The sequence below is a fragment of the Cervus elaphus genome, chromosome 1 (genome assembly GCF_910594005.1).
Source record: "Cervus elaphus chromosome 1, mCerEla1.1, whole genome shotgun sequence".
Lineage (NCBI taxonomy): Eukaryota > Metazoa > Chordata > Mammalia > Artiodactyla > Cervidae > Cervus > Cervus elaphus.
Genome location: NC_057815.1, coordinates 93,115,542 through 93,141,369, shown reverse-complemented (window position 1 = coordinate 93,141,369; position 25,828 = coordinate 93,115,542). Strand labels below are relative to the sequence as shown.

General features: G+C 36.5%; 2 protein-coding genes and 1 pseudogene across 3 annotated transcripts; all 3 read right to left on the bottom strand.

The window, feature by feature from the left end:
- Positions 1-2,230: 2,230 nt before the first annotated feature.
- LOC122674869 lies at positions 2,231-3,190 on the bottom strand (annotated as a pseudogene).
- Positions 3,191-7,590: 4,400 nt separating this feature from the next.
- On the bottom strand, positions 7,591-16,693 carry LOC122674750 (olfactory receptor 10AG1-like). Of its 2 annotated transcripts, none has more exons than XM_043873320.1 (2): positions 16,640-16,693; positions 7,591-8,849 (listed from the first exon to the last, which is right to left on the bottom strand). In XM_043873320.1, exon 2 carries the CDS (start codon positions 8,847-8,849, stop codon positions 7,887-7,889), a length of 963 nt encoding a protein of 320 aa, XP_043729255.1. In that variant the 5' UTR covers positions 16,640-16,693; the 3' UTR covers positions 7,591-7,886. The 2 variants fall into 2 exon arrangements, with proteins under 2 accessions (XP_043729255.1, XP_043729320.1); XM_043873385.1 differs by lacking the exon at positions 16,640-16,693 and adding an exon at positions 12,823-12,936.
- A 3,327-nt stretch (positions 16,694-20,020) lies between these two features.
- On the bottom strand, positions 20,021-21,010 carry LOC122702923 (olfactory receptor 10AG1-like). The gene has a single exon (XM_043916925.1). It carries the CDS (start codon positions 21,008-21,010, stop codon positions 20,021-20,023), a length of 990 nt encoding a protein of 329 aa, XP_043772860.1.
- Positions 21,011-25,828: the final 4,818 nt, after the last annotated feature.

The window sequence follows — 25,828 nt, the reverse complement described above, 5'->3', positions numbered from 1 at the left end:
GTTTATTATTCAGCTGTTAAAAATAGTAAGATGATTCCATTGCAACAACATGGATGGACCTAGAAACTGCCATACTGAGTGTGGTCAGACATAGAAAGAGAAATATCATATTATATCATTTAGTTGCAGAATCTAAAAAAAAAAAAAAAGTGACATGTACCCACTGCTGTATTTAAAATGGATGTCCAACAATGACCTGCCTATTGCACGGGGAGTGCTGCTCAATGTTATGTAACAATGTAAATGGGGAATTGTTTGAAGCAGAGAAGGTACATAATGTGAACTTAGGGGACAGCACTATCTCCATGGGGCTGTGATTCCTGCTTTCCTAAATTTTAGAAACAAAACTATTATTGTTTTCTCCATCTAGATCATCATCTTTGTCATCTTTATAATAATCATCATCCTAGATTACATTACAGACTATATATGAAAGTATATAAACATATGAAACAATTAGTTAGAAGGTTATATATACATATAGATGCTATGAATAAAATGCATAAGTAACTAAACCTAGTACACCATATTTACTACCTAGATGGTAAAGTAAGCAAATGGACTGAGAAGAGAAACATAACTAGCTTCAAAACAGGAGCTAACATTGCCTTATACACATGTGTACAATTATAACTAAAACAACAAAAGAGCATAATTGTCAAAAGAACTTCCAGCGGACGTATTCTCCAAATGAGTTGCTGATTGTGCTTATGTGTGTGTGCGCTCAGTCGTATCTGACTCTTTGTGTCCACCTAGATTGCAGCCCACCAGGCTCCTCTGTTCATGGAATTTTACAAGCAAGAAGACTGGAGTGAGTCGCTCTTTCCTATTCCAGGGGAACTTCCTAACCCAGGGATCGAACTCTTGTCTCTTGCATCTCCTGCATTGGCAGGCAGATTCTTTACCACCATGCCATCTGAATGTAATTGGGAGGATACCTGTTAATGATTCTATTGACAGATGCTCATTTTCCTGGTGAATACCAGTTCAAAGGTTTAAATATTATATCACTTAGAGAAGGTTAAAAATATAGAGGATTAGGCAAGGCACACTAATGTAAATGCAATTGTGGAAGCTTTGTGTAATTCTGAAAATAACTTCTAACATTTTCTTCACATTAAAAGCAGATATATTTTATTTTTAAAATATGAAATAGCATAGGGGTAGCTTGGAAGGCAGTGATGAAAAGATGAAATAATTCAAAGCAGATTATTTTTGGGCCAAAGTTGCTACATAGAATATAGAAATATGTACAAAGTAAAAGTGTTGAGACAAACAGGGAGATTCTTCTATAATGTGCAGTTAGGAAAAGTACTCAGTGCATGAAAAATTTTCTTTTGGTATGATGATTGAAGTAATTCCTCATGAGGGTATAGTGGGCTAAATAAACATACTCCTAGTGACTATTGATTCTTTGAAGTCTCTAGATTTTGCCAGGGCTCTGACATAGGGCATGGTAATATGCATTCGCTCATTCACTTGTTCAATTCCTCCTTCAAATAGTCATTATTTAACTGCTACTGGTCAGTTTCCATGCAATTGAATCAAAAAGTGTCAAAAATGAAAGTGGAAAAATATAAGGAATCTTGCATGTTTTAAGGTATATTTAAGCCAAAAGTCTTAACAACTTGAATTCTCTTTTGTTTTTTTCATAAAGTAACAAACATTACTCTTTATTCACAATAGAGGATTATTTCGGTATGAAATATTGAAGACCCTTTCACTAATTAGCCTTCCAGGCTCCTCCATCCATGGGGACTCTTCAGGCAAGAATACTGGAGTGGGTAGCCATTCCCTCCTCCCTGGATCTTCCCAATCCAGGGATCGAACCCAGGTCTCCTGCATTGCAGGCAGATTTTTTTACCGTCTGAGCCACCAGGGAAGCCCAAAAAATATTTAAGCACAATCAACGGTGGATTATTTTAAACTATCTAAAGTATCTTATGAGCTAGAAATGGTCAAGTTTTTAAGGGGAAAATATTTAAAACCATTCTCTGATAACTGTGTGGCAAACAGTTAAAACATTTATAAGTATACTCATTACACTATACTTTTATTGTTTTCAGTCATTCAGTGAAGTCCAACTCTTTGCAACCCCATGGACTGCAGCATGCCAGGCTTCCCTGTCCTTCACTGTCTCCTAGAGTTTGCTCAAGCTGTTGTCCATTGAGTCAGTGATGCCATTCCACTATCTTGTCCTCTGTGGTCCCCATCTCCTCCTGCCTTCAATCTATATTTTAAGTAACAATTGTCTCAATGCTGCAATCACATCCTTGCTCTGAAGGCTGTATATCATGGGATTTAACACGAGTCACTATGGTGTCGAACAAGGAGAGCAGTCTGTCACCTCCTGCAGAGTGAATGGATTTGGGCCTTAAGTAGGTAACGGCAGCAGATACAAAGAATAAAAGCACAGCCAACAGGCGAGAAGAACACGTGGAGAAGGTTTTGTCTCTTCTGGCTGTTGGCAGCCTCAGAATGGTGCGATGATTTTACTGCAAGAGGCAAGTATTAACATAAAAGGCACTGCAGCAACCAGCAGAACTACTACATAGACCGACAGCTCACGTGCAAAAGTGTGTCCGCAGGCCAGCTTCAGAATGGGGGGCATGTCACAGAAGAAGTGGTTGATCTGGTTAGAATGACAGAAACACAGACTGAAGATCCAACATGTTTGCCCTATCTGCACGGGGATTCCACTGGCCCAGGAGCCCACAGCCAGCTGGAGGCACGTCTTTGGGGTCATGACCAGGGGATAGTGCAGGGGGTCACAGATGGCCACACAGCGGTCATAGGCCATCACCGCCAGGAGGAAGCACTCAGTGGTTCCGAGGATAAGGAAGAAGCACATTTGGGCAGCACAGGCCAGCACAGAAATGCTCCTGTCTTGAGTCCAAAGGTTCACCAGGATCCTAGGGAGAGTGATGGACACGTAACAGATTTCCAAGGAGGAAAAATTTGCCAGGGAAAAATACATGGGTTTGTGCAGTGCAGGGTCAAGGCAAGTTATTATTATTAAGAGGCTATTTCCAGTTAAGATAATGATGTAAATGATGGAGAACACCCCAAATAGTAACCCTTGGAGGTGAAGAAGGTTAGAAAACCCCAGGAGAACAAATTGTATAACTGGGGATACGTTGTCTTCAGCTTCCATCTCTTCATATGTCATCTGTGGGAATGATTCAATCCGAAGTACCATTATTTCACTTTTTGACTTTTGTTTCTTTATGTATAAACAGGATTCTATGTCCTCTTATTTTTCCAATTCCCTCTAGAAACAAAACCTATTACTAATAAGACCTGTGAAAGTGTAGTGAAATATATTTTTCATTAACGTTAAATATATTTTTAAGAAAATATATCTCTAATTTTCTTGAAGAGATCTCTAGTCTTTCCCATTCTATTGTTTTCCTCTATTTCTTTGCATTGGTCTCTGAGGAAGGCTTTCTTATCTCTCCTTGCTATTCTTTGGAACTCTGCATTCAAATGCATAAATCTTTCCTTTTGTCTTTTGCTTTTGGCTTCTTTTCACAGCTATTTGTAGGGCCTCCTCAGAGAGCTATTTTGCTTTTTTGCATTTCTTTTTCTTGGGGATGGTCTTGATCCCTGTCTCCTATACAATGTCATGAACCTCCATCCATAGTTCATCAGGCACTCTGTCTATCAGATCTAGTCCCTTAAATCTATTTCTTACTTTCACTGTATAGTCATAAGGGATTTGATTTAGGTCATACCTGAACGGTCTAGTGGTTTTCTCTATTTTCTTTTATTTCAGTCTGAATTTGGCAATAAGGAGTTCATGATCTGAGCCACAGTCAGCTCCCAGTCTTGTTTTTGCTGACTGTATAGAGCTTCTCCATCTTTGGCTGCAAAGAATATAATCAATCTGATTTTGGTGTTGACCATCTGTTGATGTCCATGTGTAGAGTCTTCTCTTGTGTTGTTGGAAGAGGGTGTTTGCTATGACCAGTGTGTGCTCTTGGAAGAACTCTATTAGCCTTTGCCCTGCTTCATTCTGTACTCCAAGGTCAAATTTGCCTGTTTATTCAGGTGTTTCTTGACTTCCTGCTTTTGCATTCCAGTCCCTTATAATGAAAAGGACATCTTTTTTGGGATGTTAGTTCTAGAAGGTCTTGTAGTTCTTCATAGAACCATTCAACTTCAGCTTCTTCAGCATTACTGGTTGGGGCATAGACTTGGATTACCATGATATTGAATAGTTTGCCTTGGAAATGAACAGAGATAATTATGTTGTTTTTGAGATTGCATCCAAGTACTGCATTTCGGACTCTTTGGTTGACTATGATGGTTACTCCTTTTCTTCTAGATATTCAGTGGTTTGCTAATGTTTACATATACCTTCAGTATGGAAATCCAATATATGAGGCAGTTATTAATTGATTCTCTGTTTTGTCAAGTATGTTAGCTGTCACAGAATAATGACCCTCAAAGACACATTTTATAAGGAAGGCTGAGTGCCAAAGAATTGATGCTTTTAAACTGTGGTGTTGGAGACGACTCTTGAGAGTACCTTGGACTGCAAGAAGATCAAACCAGTCCATCCTAAAGGAAATCAATCCTGAATATTCATTGGAGGGACTGATGCTGAAGCTAAAGCTCCAATACTTTGGCCACCTGATGCGAAGAGCTGACTCTTTAGAAAAGACCCTGATGCTGGGAAAGACTGAAGGCAAGAGGACAAGGGGACGACAGAGTTCAAGATGGTTGGATGCCATCACAAATTCTATGGACCTGAGTTTGAACAAGCCCCAGGAGATGGTGAAGGACAGAGAAGCCTGGCGTATTGTAGTCCGTGGGCTCACAAAGAGTCAGACACAACTGAGCAACGGAATAGCAACAACAACAACACGCCTAAATGTGACAACCTCGTGTGTGCATGCTGAGTCACTTCAGTGGTGTCTGCTTGTGTGACCCTATGGACTGTCGATAGCCAGGCTCCTCTATCCATGGGATTCTCCTGGCAAGAATACTGGAATGGGTTGCCATGCCCTTCTCCAAGGTATCGTCCCAATCCAGGGATCAAACCCACGTCTCCTGCAGCTCCTGAATTTCAGTCTGATTCTGTACCACTGCGACACTGGGGAAGGCCATATATGACAACCTTAATCATTCTAAATATAATTAGTTCAATGAATCCACCTAGAAAAGTTCACATCTGAGTTATTGCATGTACATACACAAACTCTTTTTATCTATGTATCTATCATCTATCCAAATGCTTTAAACACAAAATATAAATGTACATATATAAATATGTATATCTTTTGTGTGTAAAGCTTATTATGGAAAAGTTCAATCATCTTCCTTTTTGAAATTTCAACATCATCTCTCTAAAAGTTTGTTTCATAATTTATATATTTTCAACTCTTCCCTTAGACCATATGTTCACCTTCTCTTTATCTTCCAATTCTATTATTCTATTTCCATATATGTTCTCTGTACTAATTATATGATATGAAATAAGCTTACATGCTTTATTGTCACAGCTAAAGAAATAGTTTATCGATATAAAGGTTACATATAGCAAAACACTATTCCAAGAAACAATTATACATATGATACCTATATAAATATAAATATACAGATACCTTTAAAAAAAGGAAAGAAAGAGATGTCTACCATTATTCCCTGAACTTTCTTTTCCAGAAAAGAATCCATAGCCATTAATACAATCCAGATGCACAATGAAGACATATTCACTTTTCACTTTCCCTGAATCAGGCTATTAATATTGGAAAGATTTTGCACATATTATTGACCTTCCCATCCTTTGTTGTCAGTTGACTTCAGTCCACAAAAGCAATATTATCCTAAAGTACACTCACACACACAGACAAGCATGAATACCTACATAAACGAATATCTGTCTTCGTGTTTCTAAATAATAAACTTGTGTTTGCTTAGTTTCTCAGGATTATAAGTGACTTGTTCTGGGAATAGTACAATGCAAAGTAGTAACAAAAGATTATGTTGCTAATAAAGATATTTGTAATTTACAAAGCATTGGTAGTATTTGCACACATTCATTCTGTTTTAAAAACAAGTGATACAGATACAGATTTTTGGCAAGCTATTACCACTGAATGTGGTAACTAGTTTAGATATGGTTTGTTAGTTGCCAAGCCAAAGTGAAAATAATTTCTGAAGCTGTCCACTGACATTTTTAGCTTGTGAAACTTCCGTATCTACCCAAAAAAGTCATAATGCTCCAAGATATCACTCTTATTTGCCATTCTCTATAAAAAGAGAGAGATCTAATCACATATGATCGATATATCAGTATTTTTAAATGTTGCCCTCCCATTAGTTATCTCTTTTCTCTAAAAAAGTTTTTTTTTTTTTTAATTAGGCAGGAAGGAGAGAAAAAAGAGAGGATTTCTTAATTTCTGTCTCAATCTTTTCAACATATAATAGTTTCAGGATTTATCCAACTTCTGCCTAGAAATGTTCCTGGAATTCTGGTGTTGCTGTTATTACAGTTCTCTTTCTTTTACCCTCCCCTGAATTCAATCATTTCCATTAGATTTCAGTAGGTTATGATAGCCGTATCATCTGTGAATCGTGGTGATTTATTTTTTACTTGGTTCTCAATGAGAGTCAGTTTTTCCTTCTTCACTTTATTATCAGAATTGGTCACATGTCATCTGGCTGTTTTCTCCCAGGGAGAAAGTGTTACTGCACCTCCCTATCCATGTGGAAGTAGCCAGCGCCGCATAAATGTGAACAGAACTGGCATATATTCTTATGGGAACAAACTTTAAAAGCAACGGTTCAAGCTTCATCATACTTTTTAACTTTGAGTAATGGCAACAGGTCGTATTCCGCAATGATCTATTTCCTGTCTATATGAAGGATTATTATATATACATGGAATTTTGAAAAATATGTAACTACAGAATAGCACACACGACTAATAATTGCGATTTTCCTTGTCCAGAATGAATACAAATGTATTGTTTGTTATTTTGATTACCTGAATAGCACAAGTTTATTGTAATAAACTGCACAATTTCAATAAAACAAAGGGAAGCATAGAATGATTTACTCTGTGATTTCCATAATTAACAATGATGATTATTTTTTTATTGACCGTTTTTAATATGTGTATGTATGTAAGGTTTAAGGTGTACAATGCTTGTGCTTTTATAGCAGATACTTATGTTTACAAAAATTTAAATCCTTTCCCTTTTACCCTAACTTTCCTATCACTACTATCATCTCTAGGAAAATATATTATATGACTTGTGAATATTCTTATCACTTTTTCCAAGCTCATCTTATTGTCTGTAAAGATTTCAATAATATCTTTTGTTTTATCAACTCAATAAATCATATTATGGATTTAACCTGATATACACATAAATGATACCTAATAATTACTAATATCATTGTACAGCATCGTTTATTAAACTACATTCCTAATGAGAGGTACTTTTCACTCTAAGAAATTATTTCTCTGTAGAACAATTGCTAGGCCAAACTATACATAACTTTGTAATTAATGTCCATTACTGACTTAGTTTTAAAAATTTCCATGACAACTCTATGGAACTGAACAATATACTTTCCAATAAGTGATATAACTGAGTCTGTATTACAACTGGGCCTCTTATAGCAGTTCTTGTCTAAAGCTCTTACTACAAAAGAACATTTCACAATAAGGTTATAGAATTCCCAAGCAAATGATTTGCTATTTGTTGACCCATACACTACTGTATAACTGGAGACAGAAAGGTTTCTCAGTGTTACAGTAATTTTTATTTTGGTAATAACTACCACTTTATAGACAGATAAATTGAATTTAAGGTAAATATCTGTTGAAAATTTGTAACACACATATAAGAAATCAAGTTCTGAAACACAAGTCACTTTTTCCATGAACTAAGGTGTCTACCTGGCCACTTTCTCAGGGCCGTCATGACCTCCTTGTTCCTCAGACTGTGCATCATGGGGTTAAACACAGGCGTCACAATCGTGTAGAACAGGGAACGCACTGTGTCAGTTCCTGCTGAGCCCTGCGTCTTGGGTCTTAAATATGTGACAATGGCTGAGCCGAAGAACAAGGCCACAACCATAAGATGAGATGAGCAGGTGGAAAGGGCTTTGCCCCGACTCGTGGCTGATGGCAATTTAAGGATTGTGGAGATGATTTTGCCGTAGGAGACGAGTATCAACAGAAATGGAACCAAAACAAACAGCGCAGCAACTGTGAAGACCAACAGTTCAGTCAGGAAAGTGTCCCCACAGGCCAGCTTGAGTATGGGAGGGGTGTCACAGAAGAAGTGGTTTATGAGGTTAGAACCACAGAAGGGCAGAGAGAAAATCTGGCATGTCTGGCCTATTTGGATTGGGATTCCACTGATCCAGGAGCCAGCTGCTAGCTGGACACACACCTTGGGGTTCATAACTAGAGGATAGCGCAGAGGGCTACAGATGGCCGCGTAGCGATCACAGGCCATCACGGCCAGAAGGAAGCACTCGGTGGCTCCGAGTGTAATGATGAAGCACATTTGTGTGGCACAAGCAACCAGAGAAATCGTTCTTCTTTGTGTCCCAAGACTTGTGAGCATTCTGGGGAGTGTAACAGACACGTAACGGATTTCCAAAAGGGAAAGATTGCCAAGGAAAAAATACATGGGGGTCTGGAGAGCAGGGTCTAGTTTTGTTATCAGAACTATGATGCCATTGCCCATCAAGATAATTATATAGATGAGTAAGAACAGTCCAAATAAAAACTTCTGGAGATGAGGAACATCAGCAAAGTCCAGGAGAACAAATTCCATCAATTTAGTGAGATTGCCTTCTGGTGCTTTTTCTTGATGTTCCATCTGTGAAAAAGGGTAAATGTGTTATCTGCTTTTTATTTTTACCATCAGGGATCAGTGCCTGTTTTATAAATTGTATCAGGGTATCCAGGTTGATTTTCACGATCAATGCAACTGCTTCTAATTTAAGAATTTTATTATTTATGCATTTCCCCTTTCTCAGTTTATAATCCATGTGTTATCACCATACACTCTCCCTTGAAATATCTTTTACGGCATTCTTTCCGAATACAGTCCAAAGTCAAAAAAGTTAAGAGTGTTAGTCGTTCAGTCGTGTCTGACTCTCTGATCCCAAGGACTGTAGCCCGCCAGGCCCCTCTGTCCCTGGGATTTCCTAGGCCAGAATACTGGAGTGGGTTGTCATTCCCTTCTCCAGGGAATCTTACCGACCCAGGGATCAAACCCAAGTCTCCTGCTTGCAGGCGGATTCTTTATCGCCTGAACCACCAGGGAAGCCCCGAATGCCCCGCTCAGCACAGACATTGGACAAACTGATAGTTATTGAAGACAGACCCACGGTGTTGTTATGTAATCTCAGTTTTAAATACTGACATTATTTTGTGGCCATGTTTCAGTTTGTGGGATCTTAGTACCCCAACCAGAGATTGAACCTCAGGCTCATGGCAGTGAAAGTACAGAGTCCTAATCATTGGACTGCTAGGGAATTCCCTCAAATATCTACATTTTTTGATGATTTTATTGTATTTCTCTATGACTTTACATACTTCAGTAGTAACAGAAATTATCTCCCTTATATATTTTCAGCTACATATTTCAACACTTCATTTCCCTCCCATTGCTTGATGATCTTTATCATACATGTTCTTATATACAATTCATATTATTAGGCAGTTTATAAAAAATATGAGAGAATATTTTATTTTATTGTACATAGGGGAATAAAATACATATATTTCAGTAAGATGCTATGTGGGAGCTATCAGAGGGTTTTATTCTGGAAAAGTTGTGTGGGAATAGATAAAGAGAGAAACAATTCAGAGGGTCAGTGTGGGAAAAGAGGGGTCACCTGGAATGTGTTCACTAGCTGTGTGAGATACTTCCTGTCACGCTTTACCCCATGGTCTGTGTGCATCTCTGATGTCTTTGGTGTTCATCTAATAATAATAATAATAATAATAATAATAATAGTAATAATAATAATAATTCAGATAACAGTTTCTAAACTCACTTTTCTTGAGTTAGGATATTGAGATTCAGCAATGATGGATACATTGCTCATTTGCACATTGGTTTTGTGATTGCAAATCAGTGCCTATTTTTTAAATCATGCTTAAGTTTGAATCCTAACTCCATTATTTATCATTTATTATATTAAGTAACTGTTTAAGCTTTCTGTTTGCTTTCTTATTTGAGATAATTAAAAATGATATTATTGATAAAATTACCTATCACTTTTAATATGTTTAAGTCATAGTCCTATAATTATAAGTATTAATATGGTATAATGTTCTTAAATCTTTAGTTGCCAGGGTTGTAACACACTCCCTGGAAAAATTGTTTTTGGTAGAATTATTGAGTTACTCATTGATGGTTACTTTTTTCCATTTTTTCCTTTAATCAGGGCCAGGAGTAGGATACGGTCTTACCTAAAGAAGGGATGAGACTCCTCCAGTACAGAATCTAAGAGCACACACTCAGTTTCAGGGCTGGTTCTGCATTGCACCATTGTTCAAGTGTCTGCCTCCTTAAATATTACACTCCAGGCATCACTTGACTCAACATGAGTCCCAGCCCTGCTTCTCAGTTCCACACCCTTTATGTTTCAAGTTTTTCCACCAAGCACAGTCTAAACATAGTGTCATGGACAAGAAATACAGTCCTGACAAGATGGCCTGCGATTGAACCATGGCTTCACTTGCCAGCGGTGTGACAAGGCCAAGCGCTTAATATCCCTGCCCGTGGTTCACGTGGCTGCAAAACTGACTTAACGGCTGTACCAGCAGTGAGCACTGCTACGTGAATTAGTTCATTTGATACAATAAAGCAACTCAAAGTTGTTTTGGCATTCATAGAAAGTCTATTTGAAAGCTAGCTATTAGTGTTTTTATTAAAAGCTAAATTTTATTCTAAATTTCACTCTCTGCTTTAACAGTATGAAAAACTGCTCTCTAATTTACCTTGGCTTGGTATCACATGGTTAATGTGGGAATGAAATAAGATATTAAAACAATCATCACAGTGTTACAAAAATCCCGGACTTTTAGATGTGAATTCTCCACTAAATTTCTGCCAATAATTTAATAATATTATCACCTCCACTCTAGAACTAATAGGGAGAGCGTACATCACTTTGTAGCACATAGTGTTGCAATTTGGCTAATTCCTTTCATATACCTTTTTTCTTTCCCACTGATATTACATGATCTAGGATCTAAGGACTGAGATCTAGGAAAATAGTTATTGCATGGTCTAGGAAAATAGTCCTAGTTTTCCTGCTTGGAAGCAATATAGGTCTTAGAAAATGCTTCTTTACTTAACATATTGTTCATTATTTGATACTGAAATTGAGTAAAGGAACAGATACTTTTATTTTAAAATTGTCAATCTTAAAAGAGAGGAAAAATTAATATACAAAAGAATAGAATTGCAATCTTTATCATTTTTATGAATAAAAGCATTTAGTATTTCACTCATTACCTGAATAAAATTATTTCCAGTACTATATAAAATAGAATTTTTAATTGTACAGATATGACATTTTGGTGATGAAATCTTGTATAACATGAAATAGGTAAGATTTGAGTTTGAATTTCTGAAGAGTAAAACAAGGTATACTTCAAATACGTTTGCATATTTGATAAAAATTGGTAACCCAATCCTTGAAAATAATTTAAAACATTGTTGAAACTAAAGCTATCTTTATTATTTTATAAAACCTGAATTCTATAATTTTTTCAAAATAATTATCCTTTGAATTCCAATGGTTAAAACTTTATGTATTACTTTCTTTTAAATCTCTTATTATAATATCAAACAGAATAGACATATGTAACCTTTTTTTGTTACAATATGTGGGCTCAAGTGAAGTTTTCTTTAATACTATCTATACCTAGACTTTAGCTATTACATACTTTACATGTGTAATATTACATGTAATACTATATGTAAAATATTACACATTTTACAAAGTGACTTAATACCATTATTTGTTATAATTATTTGATTGCATATTTTATTTAATAGAGTCAGAAATATATAGAAGTTGCTTTAATGAACAAAAATATTTGCTACCATGTGTAAAATTAATAATTTACACTTTAAAAATCTGTGTACATGATTAATTTTAATTTTAAAATAAGAATTAAGCCTTTCTATCACTTTCATATTTACCTTTCTTATTTGAAGTGTTGCTGATTTTTCTCACTAGAGAGGCTTTGAATATTTACTGTAAGTGGAATTACTCGTTTCATCAAAGTAATTCAACTGGCCTTTAAATATTCTATTCTTTCTAAACATAAAGTGCTCTTAAGTAAAAGTAGTTATCACTACTCAAGGGATCTCTGCAACTTGGCACATTTAAATTTCTAATTAAAATCATCACTCTTTGAATTCTCTGATTTGTTATACTTATTTTTTAATTTTTCCCAGAAAGCTCTCACTACTCAGAACATTTTTTTTCTTCAGCCTCTCTAGGGAATAGAGGACACAGTGCATTTTATTTCTCAGATGTGAACAGGGTGCTAAGTAATATTATTTGTGGGCTCCCCAGGTGGTACAGTTGGTAAACAACTGGCCTGCCAATTCAAGAGATGCAAGAGCCGTAGGTTTGATCCCTGGGTCATGAAATTCATGTGGAGTAAGAAATGACAACCCACTCCAGAATCCTTGCCTGGAGAATTCCATGGACAGAGGAGCCTCATGGGCTCCAGAGTTGGATACGTCTGAACACACACACACACACACACACACACACTACTATTTGGTTTGATCAAATAGACACGGATTCAATTCTTACCTTAACTGTTAATCGTAGTAGGAGAAAGGTTAATCGTAGTAGGAGAAAATTTTTCCTGTCTTTTGCAGCCTACCACCAATTTTTCCCAAACTTATTTTACATCTTCAAGATGTGAATACTTTCAGCCTCTAGTTACAATAAAATGAGAATCTGGAATAAATCCAGCTGAGATGATAGGAAAGATGCTAAGCAAACTTTGTGAGTTACATATTTCAACAATGGAGAAATTTCTCCAACATTAAGATTATTTAAATATCTTGGCTTAGAGCCAGTTTCTCATGACCCCAAAAATTGGATGTTGTTTCCTATTATTTAGTAAATAGTGATTTCTTAAGGTTTATGATTATGAAGAGAAAATATTTACAAGAGAGGGAACACATAGTAATGTGACAGTGGGAGTGATCTGGAAGGTTAACTAAAAAGTATCAGGAGCCTTGTGGCACAGATCATGAGTAGTGGGGGGTGGGACAGGCTTCCCACGGGGACCGGATGAGATAGACAGGAAGGGAGTGAGGCCAGCCAGGCTGGCCTGTGGGGGCTCCCCCAAGACACAGCTGGTGCTGGGAAGGAGTCACAAGGCCTGTGGATCAGCAGGTGGCTCAGTGGTCGGCCTCCCAGGGCAGCAGAGGCCAGCGGAGCCTGGGGGGCTGTCGTCCCCGGGGTCGCAGAGTCTGACCCAGCAGAACGACTGAGCGCAGCATCATGCATAAATAAAGACCTGCTGCTGGGATAGAACAGAAACTCCAGAAAAGGATCAAATACGCACGAAAATCTGTCATTGACTGAAAATAGCCTACCAAATTGGTAAAGCGTGGACATTTAAAATAACTGTCATTTGGACAACTTGGGCAGACTTGGAAAAAAAAACAGTATATATATTCTTGATAACTATCCCACAGCAGAATAAACTCCAAGTGATACACAATTTTGTATATTTTAGAGCGAAATGATGAAAGTATTCTAAGAAATTATAAAAAGAGGTTTTATAATTTTGGAGTAAGGAACGTTTAACTCATTAAAATTTAAAATGCGGGACACACACACACAAAAATGTGTAAAAATAAATGATTCTAGATGCTAAAAAGTGGCAAGCCCCATAAGAATAGAATATAATTAATATAATAGGAAAAATTGTTACAACTGATTTGAAATAAAGGGATCTTGGCTCCTTCTTTAATACAGAGGAAAAGTCCAAAGTATAAATTTAAAAAATGGGTAAAACAGATGAATTAACAATTCACAGAAGAAAATTTTTCTTTCAATATACAGAAAACAGCTTCATTTGTTAAAAAAAAATAAGTAAATTGTAATCTGAACAATGATACAGTATTAAAAAATCTGAGACATTTTCCTATGCACTGTTTATGTGTGGAGAGGAATATCCAATCAACCAGTATCACAACTGTGCTCACCCTTTGAATTAATCAGTAAGCATGCGCACATACTAAGATATGCAATACCATGATTTTGCAACAAATTTGTGACTTGAAAAAGTATGAATATTCTATGACTTAATGAGCCTTGATTTTGATATTGTCATCTATTCTTTTTGCTCCCACAGTTATATGATACCTTTAAAATACGTTCTATAATTTCTCCAAAATTTCTAGTGCTTGAAACTAGACTGGCTTGTTGTGACCCAGTGCCTCTTAACCACAAATGAAAGTTATTTTTTGTTGTTGTTTTAGAGGTTGGAAAATTAAACTTGGCTCTAAGTATGTCCTTTTATAAAGATGTTGATTTATTTTTCAAAGCAATTCAGTGGCATCACCAGTTTTGAATCATATTTTTGTTGCTTGATTACTACTTTTTTATAATAAAAGGTAATTCATTTTTCTGAATTAGTTTCAGAAAAAATAGAAGCATAGCCAAAAATAAGAAAGAGCATTATGCTTTTTTCCATGATAGAATTTGCTCATTAAATAAAATTTAAGAAATAGAGGAAATTATGTATATACATATGATAAATGGTGTTCTAAATACGGCTTTTTAGCTTAACAAAAAGGATATGTACAGTACGATTATGATTTGGTTTGCTTAAAAATATGCTTAATACATGTTGTACGTAATTGCATTTTATTCATTTCTATAACTCTTTGGTTTTCCTCTGTGTGAAATTGTCACAATTACGTTCAATTCTAGTTTGATAAAGATTTGACATTATGAATGATTCAAAATGAGCATCCTCGGATGCGTCCCTTGGCACACACGTGCGCACATTTCTTCTGGTGCGTGGCTGAGGGTAAGATTTTCTTGATGAAGGCAGGCTGTGTGCCAATATGCCAGCATCAGGTGAGAGCTTTCATCACTCCACACCCTTTACGTACGTGATGGGGTGAGTCTTTTCGTTTATTTCATCCTTGTAATGAATGTGTCATAGATATCATTTGGTTTTAATCTGGTTTTAATTTGTATTTACTGGTTGCTATGAGTTATTTTCTTCTTTTTTTCTGGGCATTTAGATTAGTCTCTTTTGAAATGCATCTTTAAGTCTATTGTCAATTTTTCTCCTGAATTTTTGATGCTTTTGATTTAGAGCACTACTTTAACAACAGTGTATTTAAACCTTTTATGTTGAAAAATTTCACTCTGAATATCAGTATTTCTTAGTCCAGGAAGTTCAACTGATTAATGTTTACATTATGACTCATAATTTTATCAAAAACACTTTTCTTGCACCAACATCATGAAGTTAATAAACATTATCTTGGAAAAGATTTGTTGTTATGCATTTTTACTTAAGTTTACAAATTATCTGAGATTACATTTTAAAATAAATTTTGTGAAGTGAGGGTCAAGCTCTCTTTTTTTTGTACCATTATATATATTTAAATTAATAGTTTATTAAAAGACCATCTTTTTTTTCCCTGCAGTATGAACTTTTGCTTATTCAAGTATGCCCATATTCTATAGTCATTCAACAAGTATTCTCTAAAGCTTTCCATAAGCAGTAATCTTTGCTAGCTGAAATCTTTTGGTTTTAAGTAAATTACAACAATATAGAGGGAGACAAACTAGAATATACATTATGAATTTTGGATAAAAATATCAGGAGGCCAATTGCTAGATAAAATATACTATATTGTTGTAGCACTTTGGCCACCTGAGGCAGAGAGCCAACTCAATGTAAAAGACCCTGATGTCAGTAAAGATAAAGGCAGAGAGGAGAAGGAGACAGCAGAGGATGAGATGGCTGGATATTAATAGTGTCGCTGACTCAATAGACATGAATCTGAGCAAATTCCGAGATGTAGTGGAGGACTGAGGAGCCTGGCATGCTACGGTCCATGAAGACACAGAGTCGGACATGAATTACCAACTGAACAACAACGAACCAAATAAGCAGTGAATTTTTGCTGACAGAGACTAATCCATTAAATATGAGATCAGCCAAAAAATTAATTTCTTATAAATAGAAACACTAGGGAGATAACCCTGATATCAGAAAGTCAAGCATAAAATGGCAAGATTATGAGGATAACCAATTTATATCAATGCAGGAAGCAAAATTCCAAATAACGTCTGATTAAAACAATAGCAAAACTAAGTGGGGAAGAAGATCACTAGCTAAAAGCAGTGGATAAGACGTTAAACATTAAAGCAGTCATTTTCTCAAGGCTATCATGACGGCCTTATTCATCAGAGTATATATCATGGGATTAAACATCGGGGTAACACCGTATAGAAAGCAGAGAGAAAAAAATCTTTCCTGTAAAAATGTTTGGAATCATGTCATAAGTATGTAATGTTTCTGGGTCCACAAAATAAAGGCACAACTATGGGGCTTCCCAGGTGGTGCTAATGGTAAAGAAGTTACCTGCCAATGCAGGAGATATAAGAGACGCAGGTTCGATCCCTGGGTGGGGAAGATCCCCTGGAGAGGGGCACAGTGACCCATTCCAGTGTTCTTGCCTGGAGAATCCCATGGACAGAGGAGCCTGGTGGGCTACGGTCTACAAAGCTGCAGAGTTGGACACAACCGAAGCAACTTAGTTCACACGCGTGATATGAACTGAGTGGGTGGAGAAAACTTTGGCTTATTCCGTTGCTGATGGCAAACATAGGAAGGAGAAGTGATTTTACTGTAGAAGCCAAGTATCAACTGAAAGGGGATCGTGACAGACAGCACACTAATGGCGCAACTGTAGAGATTGACGTCTCATCTCATCTCACTCTAAAAATCATCGCCACAGGCCAGCTTGTGGTTAGAGCCAAAAATGACAGAGAGAAAATCTGGCATGTTTGCCTTATCCTGACTGTGACACCACTGATTCAAGAGCCAAGAATCATCAGTTGAACACAGAGCTCCTGGTTTATAACTAGAAGAGGTTACGGAAAGTTACGATTGGCCACATGGCAGCCATGGGCCATAGCTGTCAAGACCAAGTATTCTACGTTCCCAAGAACAGAAATAAAGTAAATAAAATAAAATATATCTTTGTAGTGCAGGCAAATATATATATATATATTTCTTTTTCTCTGATTGGGAAAATTTGTGAATATTCTAGAAAGAGTGATAGATACATAACAGATTTCCAGGAAAGAAAAGTTACTCAGGGAAAAAATACATGGGAATTTGAGAGCCTGGTCAGCTCATTATGAGAGTATTCATGTTGCTTCTCACCAGGATAATCACATATAAAAGAAAAATATTCCAGAAAGAAACACCTAGATTGGGAACACAGAAAAATCCCCAAATAACCAATGTCATCACTGAAGTGAGACGTGCTTCTGGGTTTGTGTGTGTGTGTGTGTGTGTGTGTGTGTGTGTGTGTGTGTGTTTGATGTTCTCTCTCTGAAAAGAATGAAATCAGTCATTTTAATTTTTGTATAGATATATATAAATATATATTTGCTGTTGTTGTTCAGTCTTCCAGGCATGTCCAACTCTTCATGACCCCATGGACTGCAGCACTCCAGGCCACCCTGTAGCTCACCATCTTCCGGAGTTTGCCCAAGTTCATGTCCATTGCATCCGTGATGCCATTCAGCCATCTCATCTTCTGATGACCTCTTCTTCTATCTTCAATCTTTCCCAGCATCAGGGTCTTTTCTAATGAGTCAGCTGTTTACATCAGGTGGCCAAAGTATGGGAGCTTCAGCTTCAGCATCAGTCCTTCCAATGAATATTGAAATACATATGTTTGTATTATATAAAATATATATTATACATATGGAAGAGTGCCTATGTCCATATATATCCATTTCATAATCTTAAATTTATCTCTATTTGTAACTATTATTAAAGCTATCTTAGTCCTTTTTTTAAAAGAAATGATCAAATATTATATATTTTGATTTTGTTTAGTTCACAAAAAGTGTTATTTATTTCAAATATCAAAGATTATTTGGCTGATATTAAAATTACCCTGTTAGCTACTAAATATTCTGTAAAATGTTGGGAGGCAATAAGAAAAGAAGATATGCAGTAATTTTCTTCCACATGTATTTTATTGTCTGAATAAAATTTATGATTTTTGTGATGTGCACATTATTCTCTTCATAATAAATCAATACTCCAAAAAGTATAAATAAATAAGTCAGACATTATCTGAACTCCCTTCACTGTAAAGAAGCTCATTCTCTCTTTTAATACACATCCAGATACCGTTGACATATATACACACCAACTACAAAGATGCACATGCGAAATGTTATATGAATATATGGATGCTATCTCCCTTTGTTTTACAAAAATAGAGTTATATTTTATACATACATTTATGTACTTATTACATGTCTCAAAAGCTTGGGATTTCTTCACTGGAGTGTCTCTAAAGCACTGTTTTGAGAGACTATGCAGCATCACATTGTAAACGGACGCCCGTGTCTAATATGTTCCAACTGAAAGCAGCTTCCCTTTGCTTTGCTAGTGTTGTCTTTTGCAGTATTAAAAAAGCTTTTAACAAACATCTTGGACAAGCACAGGTAGCCGTCATTCTTGGGCAAATATTTTTATGAGGTTTCATTGATATAGTTTTTAAGGTTAAAAAAAATCCTACATTTTTTTAAAATCACTGTTCCTAAAAGATACAGAATTTATTCAAGATGATTAGCATAAAAACACCTTAATAAAAAGACTGCTTACATAGTGTATTTGTACACTAGATCTTTTGTAGCTCTATTGTAACAAATTATCACAAATTGGGTGGTTTAAGCAACAGAAGTTGACTTTCTCACATCTTTAAAAGCCAGTGTCCCAATCACAGTCCTGGCAAGGTTTCCCTCCACAGGCTCTGAAGGGAGAGTCACTCCTCGCCTCTTTCAGCTTCCGGTGGTCCTTGACCTCCTTTGCTTCACGGCTGTGTCACTTCCGGTTGCCGCCTCCATCTTCACGTGATATTCTTCTATGTGTCGCTGCATCTCTAGGCTTCACTTAATCTCTCTCCCCCCTTATAAGAACTAAGAACACTGATCACAGGATATAGTGCCCTTCCCTTAAATTAAGACAATCTTGCTTGAAAGTCCTTAACTGAATTATATCTGCAAAGGCTTTTATTTTCCTAATAAGTTCAGGTTTGCAGGCTATAACCTGACATATATTTAGAGGGATCAACATTCAACCCAATGCCCTTTATACTTTAAATTCCCAATATTCCTAATACTAAGGAGACACTGCCAAAGCAAAACATGAAGCTACAAGCCAGAGGAAATGGTGTCACTAGAGAAGAGTCAGCATTGAGGTAACAAAGGATCCTTCAGGGTTTGTACTCTTGAAAAACAGAGAAAGAAGGAAAAAATGCTAGAAAATTCTAAGATTCCGCTACTCCCACCAACTTGGATGTGGTTGTTCTTTTCTTATCATCTAAATCCAATCCTCAGTACAGAAAAGGACAGTGAATATGTCTGAAGGAATGGGAAATTTCAAGCAAATTTCTTATAAGACATGACCCTGATCATTACTTTTATAGCAGTTAACTATCATTTTATTGCTCAGGAAATCTCTTAACTCACTCTTTCCCAGTGAGAGGAAAGATAGGTCTTCAGAATAGATCATTGCCATGAAGATAATGTGTGCTTTGATAACCCAGAAACTCTTAACTCTTTGGAACCAGGGTCCTCTTATATAATGTGAGATGGCAGTTATGATATTAACTATCATTTCATAGGAACATAGAAATAATACTAGATGATATTTTCTGATGTATTTCATGAGAAACATAGAAACAAATTGCTTCTGCAATTTCAAGCCTTCGAGTCAAATTGACAATTTTCTTAGTAGTTTTCTCAGTGCCACGGTGATATCTTTGTTCCTCAGCGTATATATAATGGGATTCAACGTTGGGATCAAAACTGTGTAGAAAAGAGAGATCAGCTTCCCAGTTTCTTCAGATTGATTCGGTTTGGGTTGTAAATAGGTGGTGGAGGCTGTGCCGTAGAATAAGACCACCACCGTGAGGTGAGACGAGCAAGTGGAGAAGGCTTTAGCCCTCCCTCTGGCGGATCGCAATTTCAGAATGTTGGAGATGATTTTGCCATAGGAGACAACAATCAACAGAAATGGAACCATGATGAACACCACTGCAACTACATAGACTGCTATCTCGTTCACAAATGTGTCCCCACAAGCAAGCTTGAACACTGGGGGGAGGTCACAGAAAAAATGATTAATTGTGGTAGACCCACAAAAGGGCAGAGAGAAAACCTGCCATGTTTGCCCAATTACAACAGGAACTCCACTGACCCAGGAGGCAGTGACCAGCTGGACGCAGACCCGGGGGCTCATGATCAGACCATAGTGAAGAGGGTTACAGACGGCCACGTAGCGGTCGTAGGCCATCACGGCCAGGAGGAGACACTCTAAACCTCCAAACAGAAGGACCAAACACATTTGTGTAGCACAGGCAGTGAAAGAAATGCGCCCTTTCTGGCTCAGGAGGTCTGTGAGCATTCTTGGGATAGTGACAGTTACATAACAGATTTCTAAAATGGAAAAGTGGTTGAGGAAAAAGTACATGGGGGTCTGGAGAGTGGGGTCAATTCTTGTTATCAGTACAATGACACTATTGCACATCAGGATGGTCAGATAGAGGACTAAAAATATCCCAGAAAGAACCCATTGGAAATTGGGAATATCAGAAAACCCCAAGAGGATAAATTCCTTCATTGCAGTGATGTTTGATTTTTCTGTTCTTAATTTGTACTCCATCTGTAGATATGGTAAATTCAAGATGGTTAATTCATTCATGCTTTTGAGCAACATTTCCCTTCTGTTAACTGAATTAGATGCATGAACTTATTTACATAATCCGTGCAAGTATTGTTGCCTTTGCCTTACTCAGCTTCTAAGAAATGAGATTTGAAACCTCAGCAATAAACTGACGTGCAGTTAAAATCAATTAGAGAAATAAAATCTTCATTTTTTACACTTGGATGTAGTGATACCAGAGGCTTCCCTGGTATGTCAGCAGTAAAAGAATTTGCCTGAAATGCAGGGGATACAGGAGATGTAGGTTTGATCCACGGGTAAGGAAGATTCCTTGGAGCAGGGGACGGCAACCCACTCCAGTATTCCTGCCTAGAGAATTCCATGGACACAGGAGCCTGGCGGACTATGGTCCATGGGATCACAAGGAGTCAGACACAATGGAAGTGACTGAGCAGCAGCAGTAATATACCAGAAACAGTAAGATGCATGCATTTTTATTTAGAGCTTACTGTGCAGCAATAATATTAAATTATTTCACCCCCTTTAAGGGTGAAATTATATATGACACAGGCTTCCTATTGTTTTTCTTTGAGTTCATCAATTTCATTTTCTGTACCTATTGACTTATTCCATCTCCTTTCAATTCAAAGATTTTCACTTAAAAATTTTGCCTAATTCTTATTCAAAACATTTTAAGCCCTCCCATTTCTACTTCAATGAGAACTGACTTTCTTAAACTTACTCCTTGTTACTGGGGGAACAGATACGTGTAATCATATTGTTCTTCTCTGTGTACCTCACCCATCAGTTATGCTACACATGGAAAGCATTAGTTACATCATGGGGTCCAATAAACGTTCCCTATTAATACCCATTGTACATTGCATTACAAATACCAATTAATCTTTAACTCAGTCCATAAATATGACCCATTCTTCATGATATTTGGGGTTCCCTGGTAACTCAGTCGGTAAAGAATCTACCTGCAATGCAGGAGACCCCGGTTTGATTCCCAGGTCAGGAAGATCTACTGGAGAAGGGAAAGGCTACCCACCCCAGTATTCCCAGGCTTCTTTTGTGACTCAGCTGGTAAAGAACCTGCCTGCAAGGTGGGAGACCTGGGTTTGATCCTTGGGTTGGAAAGATCACCTGGAGAAGTGAAAGGCTACCCACTCCAGTATTCTGGCCTGGAGAAGTCTATGGTCTGTATAGTCCATGGGGTCACAAAGAGTCGGACACAACTGAGTGACTTTCAGTTTCATGATATTTTAATCTAGTTTTTCTTAACATATGTGATTCTCTGATCCATTGTCATCTACTTCTCTTACAACCAAATAAAATATGTCCTATATAATTCTGTTATAATTTTATCTAATAAAGGTAACTTTATTTAAACCCTTTGATTATTTATTTTAGAAATGCAAATGGCAAAAGCATATGAGTGGGACTAACACACACACAAAGGCCCGTTATCTTGCTTCACTTCAAGTTCATGTAATCAGATATCAGACAGTCAACACTTTGACAATTCTCATAACAGTTCATTAATGTTTGTTCTTCTAACTGTGTTTTCATATTTCATTAAATCTACTATATCTGTTCCCATCTTCCAGCCTCACAAACTATTGTTTTTGCATTAATACTTTGATAAATAAAATTGAGTCAGCAAATATTCTCTCATATTTCTCTAGTTCCACTAGAATTAAGTTTCAAAATTACCCTAAGTGTAAGTTTTATTATAAATACTATTATTATTATTATTGTAATTTCACTTATATCTAATTTTATTTTATCATTAAAAAAGTTAAGAAACACATTGGTTAATTTAAGTTATTAACTAATTTTCAGATAAAGATCTCAGAATTTCATATTTTTCTGTTTTGTCCTTTGTATCTTAAACCTCAAATTCAGAACTATTTTTAAATAAAACCATCTAACATCTTACCTTCATGGATTTACATGAAGCTATCTATGAGAATATAGATGTTTTGACCCTGTAAAATTTTATAATTCTTTTGAGTCAGGAAGTCACTGTCATTCTGGAGTATTCTTCAAAAATCAGTTGCTCTTAAATAGGAAGTAGTCACGCTCACCCTGGGGGACATTTTCTCTTGAGTATCAGTTTAATTTCTAGAAGATTGCTTCTGTTTGCTGATTATCTGGGTTTAAGTTTTAAAACTACTTTTTCTGTAGATGACTTGTCCTCTGCAGCTCTGTCTTGGCGCAAAGGTTCCCCTCTGTGGGGGTACAAACTTAGTAGAGAAATGGCACTCTAGTATCAACAGTACTTTCTGGAAAAAAAAAAATTAAAACTTTCAATTTATTGCATTTCAGGCCATTAGTAATTGCTGTAAAGTTGTCTTCCTTAATTTTAATCCCATAATTCATCCAGATCTCATCTTTCACATCTTTAGAAAAATGTGCCCCTTACTAATACACACACATGGTATGTTTGTTCTTTTTTTTTTTTCCAGTGGGTTTTGTCATACATTGATATGAATCAGCCATGGATTTACATGTATTCCCAATCCCGATCCCCCCTCCCACCTCCCTCTCCACCCGATTCCTCTTGGGTATGTTTGTTCTTTCCAACCCATTTTAGGTAGGGTTAGATCCTTTTTCAGAAGTGGAACACTCTGTTCCGAGACTAACTTTTGTGGAAATTAAGGTATGTTTTATCTGCTGACAAAAATCTGGATATGCTTATTCATGTTAGGATATCTAGTCGGTCATCAGCGTAGGTATCTAACAGATTCAAAATGAAATGCACCTTAAAAATAGCCTAGAGCCTGTTACGCAGAGTGAAGTAAGTCAGAAAGAGAAAGACAGATATCATATGTTAACACACACACATGTATATATATATGCTCGAGAAAAATGACACTGAAAAACCTACTTGCAAGGTAGGAATATAGACACAGACATAGTGAACAGACTTGTGGACCCAGCAAGGAAGTAGAGGGTGGGGTAAATTGAGAGACTAACGCTGAGACATACACACCACCACATGTAAAACAGAGAGCTAGTGGGAAGTTGCCATGTGCATAACACACAGGGAGCTCACCCCGATGCTCTCTGACAAACTAGAGATGGGAATGGGGTGAAGTGTGGAAGACAGGTTAAAGACAGAGGGGACATGTACACTCATGACTGATTTACTTTGTTTTATGACAGAACCAATACAACATTGTAAAGCAATTATCCTCCAATTAATTTTTTTAAAAGAATAAACATTTAAACCCAATTATTTAAGACAGAAAAAAAGAAAAAGCAAAAAACAAAACAAAAAAAACTCTCCTACAAAATGCTTTTTCTAATTTAGCTACTTCCAGGCAGGTATGTAGGTAAAATTGTCAGGACTGAAGTTACAAGACCAATATCAACTTCTTCTCATAAGCACATTTTTTTTTTCTTTCTGTTTAGAGATTCTTTGACAATTTAAAACACTATGAGTGTTTCAAAAATTGCATTTCTTTTTTGTTTTTTTAAATTTGCTTCTCTTTAAGACAGCATGGTCCTAGTAAATTGGACCTATGTATTCTTTTTTAGGATTGATGAGGTATCCACGTCATTTAGTGTCATGCTTATTTACAAATGAGAATTGCACTCATTATTTGTTTCAGCTAAGTTTTACTTACAAGATGGAACAAACTGAATGTCCATCACCCATGTGAGTAAACTGATCTAATTCCTAATTCTATTGTTAGGATAGTGAATTGAATATTTTTCTGTTCAATTCAGTATCACCATCACTCGAAAACAAATCTACAATCTGAGACAATACCTCAAATATATCAGTGTAACAAAATAAAGAAACATCTTACAATCATATTACAGCACAAGTTTGCAGTCAGTGATGAGGAATCTCTGGTTGCTTTCATCCAAGGGTCCCATTATTCCTACTTCTTCTTTGTAGTTTCCTACTGGCTCTTCAGCTTGCAGAAACCTGAGATGCCAGACAGACAAGACATAAGGAAACAAATACACTATTCAGAGACTCTATACATAATAAACACATCACTTCTACCCATATGTCATTGTAGAAACTAATCTCCTGGTCCAATGTAGTTCTGAGAAGGTTTAGGGAGTGATATTCATTGTATGTCAATAAAACAGATGTATTTGAAAAGCATAAAGCCAGACTCTGCTGCAGTCCTCACTTTTGGTCACTAAAAAAAAGGGTGTTATAGCATGCTGCAACATGTATACCTTTAGACTGAAGACTTAGCGTGACACATAACCGAATAAGTATTTATGGTACACATTTATGCATATTAATTTGTTTTGTAGATATATTTGAACCTAACAATACAATGTCATTATTATTTTCACTAGGTTTTGATGTTTAAATTAGCAATAGTATTGAGGCATAATTTGCATAACATAAAGCATGACCTTTAAAATTCAATCAGTGATTAGTTGAGATATACTTGACTTATAGCATTATATTAAACTCTGCTGTACAACATAAATATACTTTAAATGATCATCACAATGTCTAGTTAATATCCATCACCACCCAAAGTTATAGATTTTTTTCCTGTGATGTGAATTTTTTAAAATTTCTATTCAGTTCAGTTCAGTTCAGTCACTCAGTTGTGTCCGACTCTGGGACCCCATGAACCACAGCATGCTAGGCTTCCCTATCCATCAATAACTCTCCATTTAGTTCCTTATCTTAAGTTTCTCTCAAATTATTTTCTAGTTTACTAAATAAACTTCCTGCAGGGTTTTCATTTCCATTGCTTTTTAAATGTTCATATCTTTGTTCCTATTTAAATAGTATTTTCGATGTCTACTTATTTTGCTTTTCGATGTGGAAATAACGGCTTCACAGGTGGCGCTAGTGGTAATGAG